General features: G+C 38.6%; 1 protein-coding gene across 2 annotated transcripts in view; it reads right to left on the bottom strand.

Moving 5' to 3' along the window:
• The window catches only part of LRRC16A (leucine rich repeat containing 16A), a 346,863-nt gene that overhangs the window by 185,711 nt on the left and 144,814 nt on the right, over positions 1–16,338 (bottom strand). For both annotated transcript variants that reach the window (XM_011962810.1, XM_011962811.1), the window contains exons 3-4: positions 14,464–14,514; positions 8,604–8,663 (exon numbers count right to left, since the gene is read on the bottom strand). In XM_011962810.1, coding sequence (XP_011818200.1) covers positions 8,604–8,663; positions 14,464–14,514 — 111 coding nt within the window. The remainder of the gene's footprint in view (positions 1–8,603; positions 8,664–14,463; positions 14,515–16,338) is intronic.

Here is a 16,338-nt window from a genome sequence, read left to right as displayed (position 1 = left end):
GCGTGCCTGTAATCCAAGCTACTCAGGAGGCTGAGGCACAAGAATCACTTGAACCCAGGAGGTGGAGGTTGCAGTGAGCCGAGATCATGCCACTGTCCTCCAGCCTGATGACAGAGCAAGACCCTGTCTTAAAAAAAAAAACAAAAAGAAGAGGGGATACTTGGAATATTAAGGTAACACGTTAATAAAATGTTTGGTGTTAGGTTTAGTGTTAGGCTAAGACTCATTCCTATAATTAATTGCTGGAGATGTCCAAAATACATGTCAAAAAATGTTGAGACTCAAGACACTAGTCCTCTAAATAAGCATAAATTAACTTGTGAAAAGGAGGGCAGGTCACAAAAGGGGCAAGAAGTTGAAGATGTACCCATTACAAATAAGAAGAACTTAAGCCACTTAAAAAAAGATGCCATTTTATTTAATCTCAAAAACATTCATGTAAACTGGGTGTGGTGGTGCAAGCCTGTAATCCCAGAAACTCAGGGGGCTGAGGCAGGAGGATCGCTTGACCCTAGGAGTTCAAGACCAGTCCAGGCAACGTAGCAAAACCCCATCTTCCCACCCCACAAAAAATTCCCATAAAATTCAATCCTCTTAGATTATCACTTCATCAAAATATCCTCACACATTTACTTCCTGTTCTTACTTTATCTATACAAAAATATGATGGAGAACACTGTTTATAATGTGCAATGCAGTTTTTAGATTTTGCCTTAGATTTTCCTAAAATTAGCCCAAACTGAAAATAATAATAATGTATGTATTTCAACATATGCATGTTAAAAGGAAAAGTAATGCAAGGTATGTCAAAATGATGAGATCAAAGGAAATAAATAATGTAAATGTTTAAGATGTCACTTTTTCATAAATACCTCCAGAAGAATCTGTCAATAAGTATTTAATAAACACCACTTCTGTGCTAGTTAGTTGAACGTAAAAAAATTAAAACTCCTATTTTTCAGCACCTTCCTCAAGAAATGAAAGGCAAAGCCTTTAAAATTCTCTAGGCAAAAGCTCCATTTGTCTTCTAAAAGCTGGTTCAAGAGATATTCCTCTTGCAAAAGGCACCAAGCATTATTGTACCTGGAGACTAAACAACCCAGTAGTCTACAAGATGTTTTAAGTAAGACTAAATCTACTTAGTGCAATTAGGCTCATAATTTTCATATGCACATTATCTGTGCATAGGCATGTTTTTAAAAGCCAGACACTTTTGATTTGCCATTGTGTCTATGCTCTGCACCCCACCCCCAATCTTCCCACCATGGGTAATTATATTTTTCACTACAGGGGTACTTTTACATTCTTCACATCTAGCGCATCTATTCAGTTCACAGTTTGGGTGCGAGTAATTAGTAATTAGCTTATTCTAATTCCACTTAATCTTAACACCTAATCATCTTTAATTGCACAGGCTTGAATAGAATGACAGAGAAGAAAAAAAGGTGACAGGTGGAGGAAGAAATGAGGCCTTCAATTCAACCTTACAAGCAAGCACTCACAGAACCCTGTGTAAGATGTCACCACCTTTGCATAATGTAAAGACTGCAACAAAGTGATGGAGGTGAAACCAACACAATAAGTCACCTCATCAAAAAAAGGAAAAAAGAGTTTCCTATCAAATACTCTTTTCCCTGCCACTTCAGCTGGGGAGGAACAGAATGTTTAAAACACATTTTCCTTAGACACCTAGCAGGATATAACCCATGATATCTAATATACATTTAAAATAATAATCAGAGACATAAGCCATAGTAACTTATGTATGATTCAAATTTCCCACCCCACTCTACCGCCTTTTTTAAGGTCGAACAACCTGATTAAACTTTAAGGGCAGCACGTTTTACTAATCCCCAGCTAACATACCTGTGAGTTGTTTTTCCCTCCTCTATCAGAAATACCCATGGGTGGGCCTGGCATGGTGGCTCACACCTGTAATCCCAGCACTTTGGGAGGCCGAGGCGGGTGGATCATGAGGTCAGGAGATCGATAACATCCTGGCTAACACGGTGAAACCCCGTCCCTACCAAAATACAAAAAATTAGCCGGGTGTGGCAGCTGGTGCCCGTCGTCCCAGCTACTCAGAGGCTGAGGAGAAGAATGGCGTGAACCCAGGAGGCGGAGTTTGCAGTAAGCTGAGATCGCGCCACTGCACTCCTGCCTGGGTGACAGAGCAAGACTCCGTCTAAAAAAAAAAGAGAGAGAGAGAGAAAAAAAAGAAATACCCATGGGTGGTGGGTGGCTTATCAATATCATTCGGTGACATAGCAAACAATTAACCCTATAATTTAAAAAAAAATCAGAGCAGGTATTCAGTTGTACAAAAAAAGGGTCCAAAAATTGTATAACTACAAAACTATATAACTGCTGGCCTCAACTTAAATACCATGAAGGCAATAGAACTTGAGCACCAGAAAATAATGTGGCATAGAGACTTGTAAAATAAGATAAAGGTTTCCCACATTTCTGAAGAAAGGGGAAAATACCAATAGTAAAATTCACATTTCACTAACTCTATAGAGCGATCACTCACTCTTACACACAATGCAGTGGGTAAATCTCAGGAATTTTATCCGAGTTTATGAACTATAATTAAATGATAATAAAAAATAGCATGGAGAAAAAAATAAATCCCAGAGAACATTACAAAAGAATTCCTAATCAAGGCTAGATTCTGAGTGCCACTGGTAGACACTCCCATCCTTATGATTTTATATAAAAGAAAATCAAAACTAGAGACTTCAAGGAACCAGAGGTTACACAGGTCACTGGTTCTTAACCTTTGGAATACAATAGAATCAAATGGTGCACTTGTTTAAAAAAAAAACAAACGTCCACCGCAGACGTATGTTATCGTTAACTGTCCTATGTATATGCTGTGTGTGTATGAGGAGGATGAGGAAGTGTGATGTGACAGACAGAAGGGTACTGCTAAAAGTGTATTTTTAAAAACAATCTCAGGCAATTCCAAAACACAGCAAATTTTGAATACCATTAGGTTACTGGTATTGCCAGTCTCTGAACTGCTAGGCCATTTATAGAAGCAGTGCCAATGTTCACTATAATTTCATCTCAAAGGTCCATACTGTGGGACAAAGTTAAATTGAAGCACTGTTGTAAATCTGCTCTTTTGGTATTGACACTGACAGGGGCTGAGACAGACGGCTTTATACATAGTTCCTCTGAGTGGTAGGCATATTGAAAGGGGCAAGACTACAAGTGTGGTAAGACCAATTTTGGCAGCCACATGGGAAAATTAGTCTTGCTGCATCAACACCCTTTCTCATAATTAAATAGCACAGTGAAATCATATTTTGAACATAACCTTGGCATTAACATTTCGCTAATGCCCTTCTGCTCCCATCCCAGCTCTCAAATCATAAACATCAACATTCCTGAATTAAGACCAGCAAGAAGACCCTGGTTATGTCATTATGTCATCATTCATGAGTGATCATTCACTCCTGCGTATGTTTGACCATTTGGGCAAACATATGCTGCTGTGATTTTTCTTTCAAACTCCAGTTTCTAGAAAATGATAAACACATAAGATAAAACATTGCTGTAAGATGAACTGTGGAAAAGTTCCAAGAGTTTGTATGAAATCTCAAAAAACACAGTGACGATTTTGTCAATTTTAAAGAATATTACCAACAAACTCCACACACACACACACACACACACACACACACTCTCTCTCTCTCTCTCTCTCTCTCTCTTTGTACTTTTAAAAGTTAAAACAAAAAGTAGAAGGAAAGAATAAAGATCAGAGCAAAAGTCAATGAAATAGGAAATAAAAAATCAATGAAATCAATAAAGAAAACCAATGGAACCAAAAAGAAAGTTGTTTGAAGAGATCAAAAAAATTGGTAGACCTCTAACCTGACTGAAATAGAAAGAGATAGAGATAACCAAATTACCAGTATTGGGAATGATATTCTACAGGTATTAGAAGTATAACAAGTGGGTATTGTTAACAACTTTATTTCAATAAATTCAACAACTTACATAAAATAAACAAATTTCTTAAAAGACACAAACTACCAAAGCTCATTCAAGAAGAGAAATACAAATGGATCTATATCATTAAGGAATATTAATAGAATTTGCAGTTTAAAACCTTCCCTGGTCAGGCACAGCGGCTCATGCCTGTAATCCCAGTACTTTGGGAGGCTAAGAGGGATGGATCGCTTGAGCTCAGAAGTTTGAGTCAAGCCTGGGCAATGCAGAGAAACCGTGTGTCTAGAGAAAAATACACAAATTAGCTGGGCATGGTGGTGCATGCCTGTAGTCCCTACTTGGGAGGACGGCTTGGGCACAAGAAGCCAAGGTTGCCATGAGCCGAGATTGCACCCCTGCGCTCCTGCCTGGGCAACAGAGCGAGACCCTGTCTCAAAAAAAAAAAAAACAAAAAAAAAACCTTCTCAAAGAGAAAACTCAAGGCCGAAATAACTTCACCAGTAAATTCAACTAAACATTTAAGACAAAAATTAATACCACCTACCACCTCAACAGAAAAAACTTAAGAGGAGGAACTACTTCCTCCTCTATAGAGAAGAAATATATAGAATCATTCTATAAATCCATGATTCTCTAATAGAGAAGCCAGCCAAAAATGTTAAAAAAAAGAAAATGACAAACTAATCACTCCCACAAACATCGATGCAAAACACTATTCACAAAATTTTAACACTTGGAATTCAACAATATATAATAGGAATAATATCGTGACTCACGCCTCTAATCCCAGCACTTTGGGAGGCCGAGGCGGGTGAATCACAAGGTCAGGAGATTGAGACCATCCTGGCCAACGTGGTGAAACCCTGTATCTACTAAAAATACAAAAATCAGCTGGGCTTGGTGATGTGCACTTGCAGTCCCAGCTACTCAGGAGGCTGAGGCAGGAGAATTATTTGAACCCAGGAGGCGGAGGTTGCAGTGAACCAAGCTTGTGCCACTGCACTCCAGCCTGGTGACAGAGCGAGACTCCATCTCAAAAATATATATATAATAATAATAATATATCATGGCCAAATGAGACTTATCCCAGGAATAAAATATTTGATATTTTAAAAAATTATCAATATAATTCACCATTTTAAGAAGCTTAAAAAAAGAAAGAAAACCACACAATAATCTCAATAGACAAAGAAAAAACATTTGCCAAAATCCAACACTAATTCCTGATTAAAACTCTCAGCAAACTAAAAACAGAAAGAAACTTCTTCAAACAGATAAAGGGCATCTATTTTAAAAACCTACAGCTAACATCACACTTAATGGTGAAAGAATAAATACTTTCCCTCAAAGACGAGGAAAAAGCCCAAGAAGGTCTGATCTTGCCACTTCCATTCAGCACTGTCTTGTAGGTACCAGAACAATTGTCAAGGTCTGAGATTTTACCCTACTTGTAAGCTAGTAAGTTAGCCTATTACTGTTTCATTGATGCTGCCGAACACAGGAGACACCTGGGTCAGAGACATAGGATTTTGTGATTAATGGCACAACAAAAGGCATGTGCACCACATTTGGATAGATTCCCCTGCCCTCAGAGTCCCACATGGTGACATGAAGGGATTCAGATGGATGCCTGCACACACAGTAGGCTGCTTACAAGAAAGGAACCCTTGGACATTGGAAATCTGCTGTTTTCATGGTAAGAAGTAAGCAAGCCTGTTCTTTGTTCAACAGGGAACTATTCCACCATCCCACAAGGATGCTCAGTGCAATCAACCCTGAGAAATAGCCTGGGCAAAGAGTAGTCATGGCACTAAATTCTTGGCATACCCAGCAAAATATGTAGGAGTATGACACCAGTAGAGGAATATCTCCCAATAGCAGTAAGACTAGACAAAGAAATAAGACACCCATGTTAAAAATAAAAGGTACTCATCCATATTCACAAATGACATCATTTTTGTAAATACTGATGAAATCTATTTTTAAAAGCTACTGGAACTAATACATGAGTAAAGTGAGATAGCAGGATATAAGGTCAACATGCAAAAATCAACTATATTTCTAATACCAGCAAGAGAAAACTGAAATTTAAAAAGTAACAAAATTTATAGCAGCATCAAAAAATATTAAATACTTAGGAATGAATTTAGAGATGTGTAAGACCTGTACACTGAAAGCTACAACAAAATACACTCAGGAAAAACTGAAAAAGACCTAAACAAATGGAGAAATATATAGTTTTCTTAGGTCAGAAGACTGTACATTACATCAGTTCCTCCCCCAAAGTGATTTAAAAATTCATTGTAACATCAGCCAAAATTCCAGCCAGCTTTTTATAGAAACTGAGATGCTTCTAAAATTCACATGGAATTGTAAAGGACCTAGAATCACTAAAACAATTTTGAAAAAGAAGAAAAACGTTGGAGGAATAACACTATCTGATTTCAAATTTTGTTGTAAACAAGCCACAATAATAGAGTATAAGAGTGGCAAGAAGACTGTAGCAAGGAGACGGGATTCAAAGAGTGCAGAAATAGATTCACACTTAAACGGACTACAGAATTTCAACAAAGGTGAAAACAAGCACAGTGAGGAAACAATAGTCTTTCAAACAAATGTTACTGGAACAAGTGAATATAATATGAGAAAAAAAGACAAACTGAAAAAAATTTTGATCTATACATAGCTTTATATTCAAAAGTTACTTCAAAATAGATCATAGGCCTATATGTGTCACCTAAAGCTGTAAAACTTCTGGAAGATATAGAACATGCTGTGACCCTGAGTTAAGCAAAGATTTATTCAATATGATACTAAAAGCACAATCCGTAAAAGAAAATATTGATAAATTGAACTTCATCAACATTTGAATCTTCTGTTCTTTGGCCGGGCGTAGTGGCTCAGGCCTGTAATCCCAGTACTTTGGGAGGCCGAGACAGGTGGATCACGAGGTCAGGAGATCGAGACCATCCTGGCTAACACGGTGAAACCCCGTCTCTACTAAAAATACAAAAAATTAGCTAAGCATGTTGGTGGGCGCTTGTAGTCCCAGCTATTCAGGAGGCTGAGGCAGGAGAATGGCATGAACCCAGGAGGCAGAGCTTGCCCTGAGCTGAGATCCTGCCACTGTACCACTACACTCCAGCCTGGGCAACAGAACAAGCAACTCTGTCTCAAAAAAAAAAAAAAAAAAAAAAAAAGCTTCTGCTCTTTGAAAGACACTGTTAAGGGAATGAAAAGACAAGCCACAGACTGAGAGAAGATATCTGATAAAGGCTTTGTATCCAGAATGTTTTTTTTTTTTTAAAAAACTCTCAAAATTCAATAAGAAAACAAACAGCCCAATTTTTGAAATGGCAGAAGGAAACACATGATGGCAATTAAACAGATAAAAAGATACTCAACATGTTCTGTCACTAGGGAAATGCAAATTAAAACCACAATGAAAAAGCACTACATACCTGTTGAATGGCTAACATTAAAAAGACTGACTATACCAGTGTTGGGGAGGTTGTGGAGGAACTAGAACTCTCATATGCTGCTGGTGACAATGTAAAATGGTACAACCACTGTGGAAAAGTGTGACAGTTTCTTAAAAGGTTAAACATATAGCTACCATATGATTCAGCCATTCTACCGCTAGGTAATTACATGTGGGAAATGAAAGTACATGTCCAATCAAAAACTTGTACTTAAATATTCATAGCAGCTTTATTCAACATAGCCAAAATGGGAAACAACTCAAATGTCCCTCTCATCGGCTGAATGGATAAACGAACTGTAATACAGCCACACAATTAAACACTACTCAGCAACAACAAGAATAAACTATTGAGACATGCGACAAAATAAATCAGTCTCAAAATAATTAAACTGGGGTTGGGGGAGGGAGAATATTAGGAAAGATAGCTAATGCGTGCTGGGCTTAATAGGTGATGGGTGGATAGGTGCAGCAAACCTTGGCACACGTTTACCTGTGTAGCAAACTGGCACACCCTGCACATGTACCCCAGAACTAAAAATAAAATTAAAAATTAAAATAATAATAATTAAACTGACTGAAAGAAGGCAGACAGGAAGGAGTATACATTGTATGACATCATTCACATAAAATTTTTAAAATGCAAAAACTACAGGAATCAAAAGTAGATACCTGCAGATTGACTGCAGATGGGGAAGAGGGCCGAGAGAGTCATACATATGTCAACACTTATCAAATTGTACACTTTAGTTTATGGCAGTTAGTTACAGCCCAATAAAGCTATTTTTTAAAATCTGCATTTTATTAACTCCAAAAAATTCATTTATCACTATATTCCCACTAAAACCTTATATAGTACTATGTAATTGCTATGAAATTTTAGTGTCAAAGCATGTTGTACAAACTCTATAAGGAACAGTACTCTCACGTTTACATTGCCAGTTATAAGAGCTAATTAGTTCTTCACAAACTGAGTTATGGAGAATGTGTTTTCCTTATCAGAATGAATTTCCAACTCCTGTCCACACAGCCAGTGTTGAGTCTCTCATTTCGAAAATTTAATCTTCCCTAACCTTGTTTATCCACATTGTCTCAAGGAACATTTTAGGGTTTCAGGAATTCAAGAAAGATGACCTTGCAGTGATCTGTTTTTCACACTCACCTGAGCTGACTTGCTGCAGATGATGCCATGAATCTCCAAGTAGCTGAAGGTTAACTCAAGCTGCAATTGAGGGGAAAGGAGGAAAGAAAAGACCTGTAATGAGGGTTTTAAAACATAAAATTCAACGTAAAAACAAATCCTACAACTAGAAACAGTCCAAGAGCAAATAAGACATTGGGCATCTTCTGAAGGCGGGCTGGTTTAATATCTCCATTCATTCAACAAGACAGAAACATCAATTTATTAAATTTCAGAAAAAGTATTACTTACTTTACCAAAAAAGAAAAGAAAGGAAGCTGCATGCCCAACTTTTAAAACTTTATCCAGGCCGGGCGCGGTGGCTCAAGCCTGTAATCCCAGCACTTTGGGAGGCCGAGTCGGGCGGATCACGAGACCAGGAGATCGAGACCATCCTGGCTAACACGGTGAAACCCCGTCTCTACTAAAAATACAAAAACTAGCTGGGTGAGGTGGCGGGCGCCTGCAGTCTCAGCTACTCGGGAGGCTGAGGCAGGAGAATGGCGTAAACCCGGGAGGCGGAGCTTGCAGTGAGCTGAGATCCGGTCACTGCACTCCAGTACCGCCGACAGAGCAAGACTCCGCCTCAAAAAAAAAAAAAAAAAAAAAAACTTTATCCGGAGACAAACACAATAGTAGAAGTTGACGTAAAAGCAATCACAGTTTTTGCCATTAAAAATAATAGCAAAAAACACAATTACTTCTGCACAAACCTAATAAGTTTTTGCACTTATCCACTATTTATTCATTGAAAAATGAATGTATGGAAGGAACCATCTAAACACTTTTTTCCCTTTTTCCCTTCAAAATTTTGCTTCAGAAAGTCCTATCAGGATAAAGTCAATGTTGGTTTTCCCTCTTTCTAAACCTTTAGCTATCTGTTACACTCTGATCACTTATCAGAGTCAGCCATCCTTCTACTGTCTTCCATAAAAATTCATAGTTTGAATGGATTTAGAGAAATAAATCTATGTTTACCCAAATTAAATCTATATTTACACAAATACAATATTTAGGAATTTTAAGTTGTGTTTAGATGAAATGCACAGAGTTAAACAAAAGTCCTCTCTCTCTGCATGTAAACAAATGATTATTTGTTTCCTTTCTATTTTAACAAGTGCTCCTCTCTTCTCCTGTAATCAGCAGGGTTTTTTTTTTCTTTAAAATATCCCCAGTCTTTCACTCTTTACCTGTTTTTCCTGATGAAGAGCCACTAATCTTTCTTCCCAGTTTTTCCCATTTCAGCAAATAATCACAGAGCATGGAGCTAGAGACAGCGGGGGACCAAGTTGGATCAATTTATTTTACCCTCCCACATTAAACCTAGAAATATAATGATAAAAGAACACATCCCAGAACCAAACCCACAAGGGATTTAGTTCTGCTCCCTGGTGGTATGTTGTACCATGATACATTGGTAGAATAAATTTTAGAGCAGAAAAACCCTGAATCTCCAGTTAAACATCTCGAAGTATACTGATGAAGTTATTATTTATTAATAGTGGGGAGGGAAGTAAATACTGGGCAGAAAACCCCTGAATCTCCAGTTAAACATCACGAAGTATACTGATGAGCTCTGGAAATAGAAAGAGAACTCGCTCATTCATTATTCACTTCGGCAACTGACAAACACTTATGAAAAGCCTACTGTGTGCCAGTATTGGAAATACAAAGAGGATTGAGACATTTGTTTTGTCCTCCAAGAGTTAAATGCAGCATTTAAGGCACACGTTTAAAAGCATTAAATTAGAGTAGAAGTTTTCTTACCTATAATTACCAAGATCTATACATAATTTGGTTTTGAAAAGTCATTTAAAGCAGGAAATTATTTTCTAAAAAGTATACATACCTTTCTTATTTTAATTTAAAGTTTATGAATAAATATTCATTCACTATCCTTTAATATTGCGCCAAAGTTTTCCTTTGAGTTAAGCCCACTGGCTGGCCCTCCAGTGGCCTTTCTGCATAAGCCATACTCACAAGCATGGCTTCCAGCTTCCAATTTAAGTGTCTTTAAAAATGCAGAACTGCAAAATACTTGCAAAGCAGTATGACGGCAGACGTTTTCTAGATTATTATGCTCCTCACCACCCCTCCCCCAACTATAAACTTGTCTAGTCTTTAAAACAGCAATTTAAGTAATTCATTTTTATCAATATTCAATGTCATAGATATTCTTCTTTTGCACTCATATTTCATTGCTACATAAAATATCTTTCACTAAAATGTTTCACTAAAAACATTTGCTATTATAACTGCTATAAACAGGTTTAGGAATAAACTCATGACCCTCAATGAGCATCTCATTCAGTGGGTGGGAGCAGGTATGAATAGGTGTGAGCACATACCCTCTCTTACATGCTAACAGCTATGAAAATGCAGCCAGCATCAGTCAGCATCATCAGGGATAGGAATGGCCACCTTTGGTCAATTTGGCTCAGTATGATTAGTTGGAGGTCAACTAAGATGCTTCTACTGTACCTGGGTGCTTTCCCTTGAGTAGAATAACAAAGTGCTGGGGAGGCAGGAAAGACTGCTGACATTTCATCTAAGCTCTGAAGAACGACTTCAAGTTCCTCAAGCAAACAAGGAGTGCAGAGGGAAATTCAGGCAGAAGAAAACGAATTTGCAAAGGCATTGAGGTGTTAAAAGAACTAGGACAAGGAAGAAACTAAAAGGAGCAGATCCTGCAGTATTAGTAATCAATAAGAGTGACTGGCTGAATCTGTGATTAGTCAAAGTCCCGGGTTATTATTAATAGTGGGGAGGGAAGTCTCTAAAACATACTGAAAGACGTCACAGAAAGGTTCAAATCATTCTCTTATCTCACCTATGGCTATTTTTATTAGGCCTTTGCTCCTAGTCCCCACAACCCATCATCCACTCCACTTCAACCCACCCAAAGACAATTTAAACAATGTCACTGGATTAGATTTATGGGCAGGAAGAAGCAGGAAGACTAGTTAAGAAGAAGCTGAGGCAGACGTAGGCTGCATGAAGACTTGAGGACATTTTTCAGTTAGAAATTACACTCATTAAATATCACCACAGAAATTAGTGAATTATTAGATAAAAGGAAAAACTTAACCCAGATTGTCAATAGCCTTTCCACCAATCTCTTGCTCACCTCACACCCACAAGGCAGTGCCCATCCCACAAACAACAGAGCAGATCTAAATATGATAAAGAGGCTGTCTTCAGTAACTCCCGCTCTTCCCCAGGCAGCAGTCCACGCTTCAGCCCCTCAGCCAGGCCTCAGCCCTGACTGCCTTGCTAAGCTGTTTCCCTCCCACCACTGCCTCCTCCACAACCCTCAGCCCGCACTCCAACTCCCCAAATGCACTGTGGTCTTCCAAACCGCTAAGCCTTTTGATCAGTATAAAACCCCTTATTTGCCTGGCTGATGGGTAATTTTTCAACCCGCCCTCTCTGCAAACCCTTCTTTGATCTCATAATTACCCACCCCCTGAAGGAAAAGTTAGGGCCTTCTGGGGTGACAGGACAGTTCTATTTATCTGGGTGTGACTGCAGAACTATTTTCTTTGTAGTTAATTACTGAGATGTACATCTCTGTTTTGTGCATTTGACTATACATGTTGTATATTTCACAACAAAATGACACAAGAAAGCATGTTTAATTAATCGGCTCCCAAAGAGAAGACATCTATGTCATAGTCAATGCTTTACACTAATGTTCTAAATATAATTATTTCTCCAGAAAATTACTATTGTTGACATTGATTTTACTTCTCAGTCAAGACATAAGGTGGCACATTAAAACCAGCCTTCTCTAAGGCGGAAACCTGCAAAGCTGCAAGCAGGTCACTTTGGAAGAAAATCTGCCTTTCTTTATTTGTGATGTTGACAATATCAGAAATCAGAACCAATGTTCAAACTACCCTGGCCAGGGGCTGGCTCTGAAACATTATATATATCACAGGCCGGAGCCAAGCCTTTCCTCAGGGGCAGAGCAAGGAGGCAGCAGAATAAAGTCATCCAGCAGAAGGCAGGCAGGTGATTTCACAAGAGGTAACACACTTCCACTGTGTCACAGAGTGTTAGGGTATGCATATTATTTAGGGGTCTTCTATTCAATAGGACGCTTGAATATTTTCCTAAGCCCATAAAATTTCCTTCTGTAATTAATTTCTTACCAGTGGGATAATGTCTAATTGAAGTCCTCATATCACGCCTTCAGGTATTTTAATGTATAGTTTAGTCTAACTTCATCGACATAATTTATTTACAAAACATAATAAACATATAGGCTCACTTTATATTATCTAAAGGGGCTTGGGCCAAAAGTCTCATTTCTTGGAGAAACTTTATAAAAGTTAACATTTGTATGATCAGAAAAAAGAAAAAAAAAAGGCCACAGATATCCTAAGCCTATAACTAGCAAACATTGCACTGGATTCTTCCCAAAAGTCTGTGCAAATCATGCAAATCATAAGACTGCAAGTCCCAAAAGATCCATTTCATTTGTACCAATAACATTATAGCGCCCTAACTTGGCACCTAAGTCAGAATTTACAAAACAGTGGCTAAATGTTAAATTTCAAGAAACAAGAAAAGACTAATGAGCAAATAACACTGCGGCCCAAACATCATAGCACGATAAGGCTGAAAGCATCTACCAGACCTTACCCATTTTCCTGGATATGCCGGCAGGGGAAGCAGTTCAGCTCAGTAAAAAGTCGAAATAAGTAGGACATGGTGAGTCTGATTTCTTTTTCTCCCATTCATCACTTGTGAATCTTTAGACTAGCCAACTTTGCATCTTTTAGCTATTTTCTAATCACTCACCTACAAGGTTACTGTGAGAATTAAATGAGACTGTATACTTATATACTTAGTAAATAACTTATTAGATTCTAGCAATAGCAGAAGCAGCAGCTTTGCAGCCAGCCTCCCTTGATTAGAATCACACATGTGCCACATATTAGTGGAAGTTTAACCTTGGTCAAGTTACTGAACCTCCTTGGGCCTCAGTTCTCTCATCAATAAAAGGGATAATAATAAGACTTATGGCTCTCATGAGATTCTGTTAAGGATCAAGTTATTTACTAAAACAACACTCCAGTAAATGTTATCACCTTTTTAGGAAAAAAAATCCCAATTTCCTATGACCAGTCCATATCCTATAAAAATGATAAACTCCTTTTAGTTAACATAAACAAAGTAAGTCATTATTATAATTAATTCACAAACTATCAGATTGAATTCTGCACCAAGTAATGAAGGACATCTCATGAAAAATGTTATATATCTCTTTTAAAGAACAGAGTGGCGCCTTGTTATTTCTTATAGGCAACATCAGAGTAAATGGAGAACAGCTGAGAGAGTTACAGTTCTGGTAATGTACTCTTTGGAGTTGTGAAGGTTATTTCCCACGTGTCTACTGTCTTAGAAAAATCTGCCAGTACTGATCCAAAGGAAATAAGAAGTAGACTTGAATAAAGTGGAAATCAAGCCCCAGTTGAGAGAGAAAAATAACTGGGACATGGAGCCTTAGGGACAAACAGCACAAAATCCTTCACTGATTTTCTTGGGATGCCTTTACACAGAGAGAGGGAACAAGGAGTAAAAAAGATGTTTGTCATTACAGCCTTTAGGTGCTTCTGGGAAGAAAGAAGGAAAACTTGAATGTGCTAAGAGAAATCTGAACACAGCTTAAATCAAAAGTCTATGTAAGTGAGGCGTGTGTGTGTTGTGTTGCAGTATGTGAGTGTGTGTGTGCACACATGTTTAAGAATGCATGAGTGACTATGCATGAGTGTGCACATGTGAGTCTGCACTGAGTGAGTGTGAGTGTTGAAGGAAGGACTTCATGAACACCTACCTTGGTGGGGATTCGCGCTGTTACAAGGAAGGCTCGGCATGATGTAAGCACCTGTAAGACAGAAGCAGCAGCATCAGTACGTGCCAAAAAGTGGGCCCAGCGGGCTTTGGTGTTTCCACGGGACTTTAATGACACTGAAGCCTCAGAAGGCCACGTGCCTTGGCTCTTGTCATGTAAGAAGAATTAAGACCTGGGACAGCTTCTTGGTCTCATAGAATTAGTTTTAACTTAAAGAGTTCCTGTATCAAAGTTCTTTTAGAACAAATCACAGGTGAAATCTCAAGATGAGAAGCCTGTCAGCAGCCCAAAAACCCAACAGATTATTCAGATTAAGTAAAACAGGTCTCTGTGATATTAAAATGCAGATATATAGTCACAAGTCTCACTATATCAACAGTAAGCTTAATGGAAAACAACGACAACTAAGTACTCATTTGCACTTCCCAAATTACACCCACCACCCACATTTGCCCTCTTGCTTTCCATTCTTTGTACTCCAGCTAACAGAGCAAAATCAGGCTTATATATATATTATATAATATACATATTATATAATGCACAGAGCGAAATCAGGCTAAGCTTCCAAAAAATCATCCCTAACTTTGCTTCTCAGCTGTGTCTCTCTCAGTCTTAGAACATTTATGGAAGTTTCCTTTTTGATGCTCAGCTAAGAACATACATACAGCCTGTGGGGTCCCATATGCCTATAGGTTCCTTTACTTAGCAGAGGCCCTCATGAATACAAAGGGGCTGAGCTAGGAGTTCAGATTTTGAGCCAGGATCCCACATCCATGAAGCTTACTGCAAAACTTTCCATTCTGCAACTTTGAGATTTGGGCAGGCCTCATGAGTCTTTTCAATAAAGAAAGAAAACTCTAAGACTTCTCAAGTCCTGATGGGAGAATTGCCCTTTTTTCATTTTCCAAACAACTTCCTTGTCACTAAGCCTGTATTTAGCAAGTGGTGCTTATTTAGCAAGTTATGCTTATGTGCTACTTTAAGAATGCTAGATTAGAACAAAACTGTAGGAAGTCAAGAACACTGGGACCTCAGGTTGTTAAAGGACTTATCCAAAGTCAAACAGCTTTACCCAGACACAACCCCGGGCTTGAACGGCTAAGTGAGCACAGAAAATGAATCAAGACTATGCCCCTGTGGCGTGCTTTATGCCTTTCCCTAGTCTCCCAACTCTGAATAGAAACGGTGCATTTTCTATAAAATCTTTCTTTGAATAATCATATGTCATCATGGTAGGGGATAATTCAAGTCAGAACTATTTACGAGACAGATGAGAAGAGAAGTAATCTGACACTGGCTGGGAGAGTGTGATACGAGCAGGTGGGGAAAGTTGAGGGAAAAGACAGAGCCCATTTCAAGACCTTTCACCCAAATGCCACCATCACAGTTATTCACAGGATCAATTTTTACCTGGTATCATTTTTGCAGCTTGATTTTAGAGTTGGCATGCCCTAGGAAGCCACTAATAAATGACTTCTAAAAGTGTAGGCAACAAGTGCCTTCTCAATGCTACAGGCAGTGTGTCAGTCTATTCCATATGCTGTGAGCCAAATCACAGCTTTTCCCTGAGGCAGTTATCCTTTTTTTTTTTTTTATACCCTCCTAAGGCCTTGGGGGCAAGGAAATGGGACAAAGCACCAGGCAGTAGAAAGGAGAGGGACAGGGACGAAGTATGGCCAGGATGAGTGCGTAGAGGTCAAGTGTAGCCCGGTAGTAGCAAGACTGGCTACATAATCTGTAGGAACATTGTTCAAATATGATTAAGAATTTCAGGCCGGGCGTGGTGGCTCAAGCCTGTAATCCCAGCACTTTGGGAGGCCGAGACGGGCGGATCACGAGGTCAGGAGATCGAGACCA

This window comes from Colobus angolensis, unplaced genomic scaffold (assembly GCF_000951035.1).
Source record: "Colobus angolensis palliatus isolate OR3802 unplaced genomic scaffold, Cang.pa_1.0 Scaffold6, whole genome shotgun sequence".
Lineage (NCBI taxonomy): Eukaryota > Metazoa > Chordata > Mammalia > Primates > Cercopithecidae > Colobus > Colobus angolensis.
The sequence above is the reverse complement of the archived record's forward strand: the minus strand, read 5'-3'. Positions and strand labels throughout refer to the sequence as shown.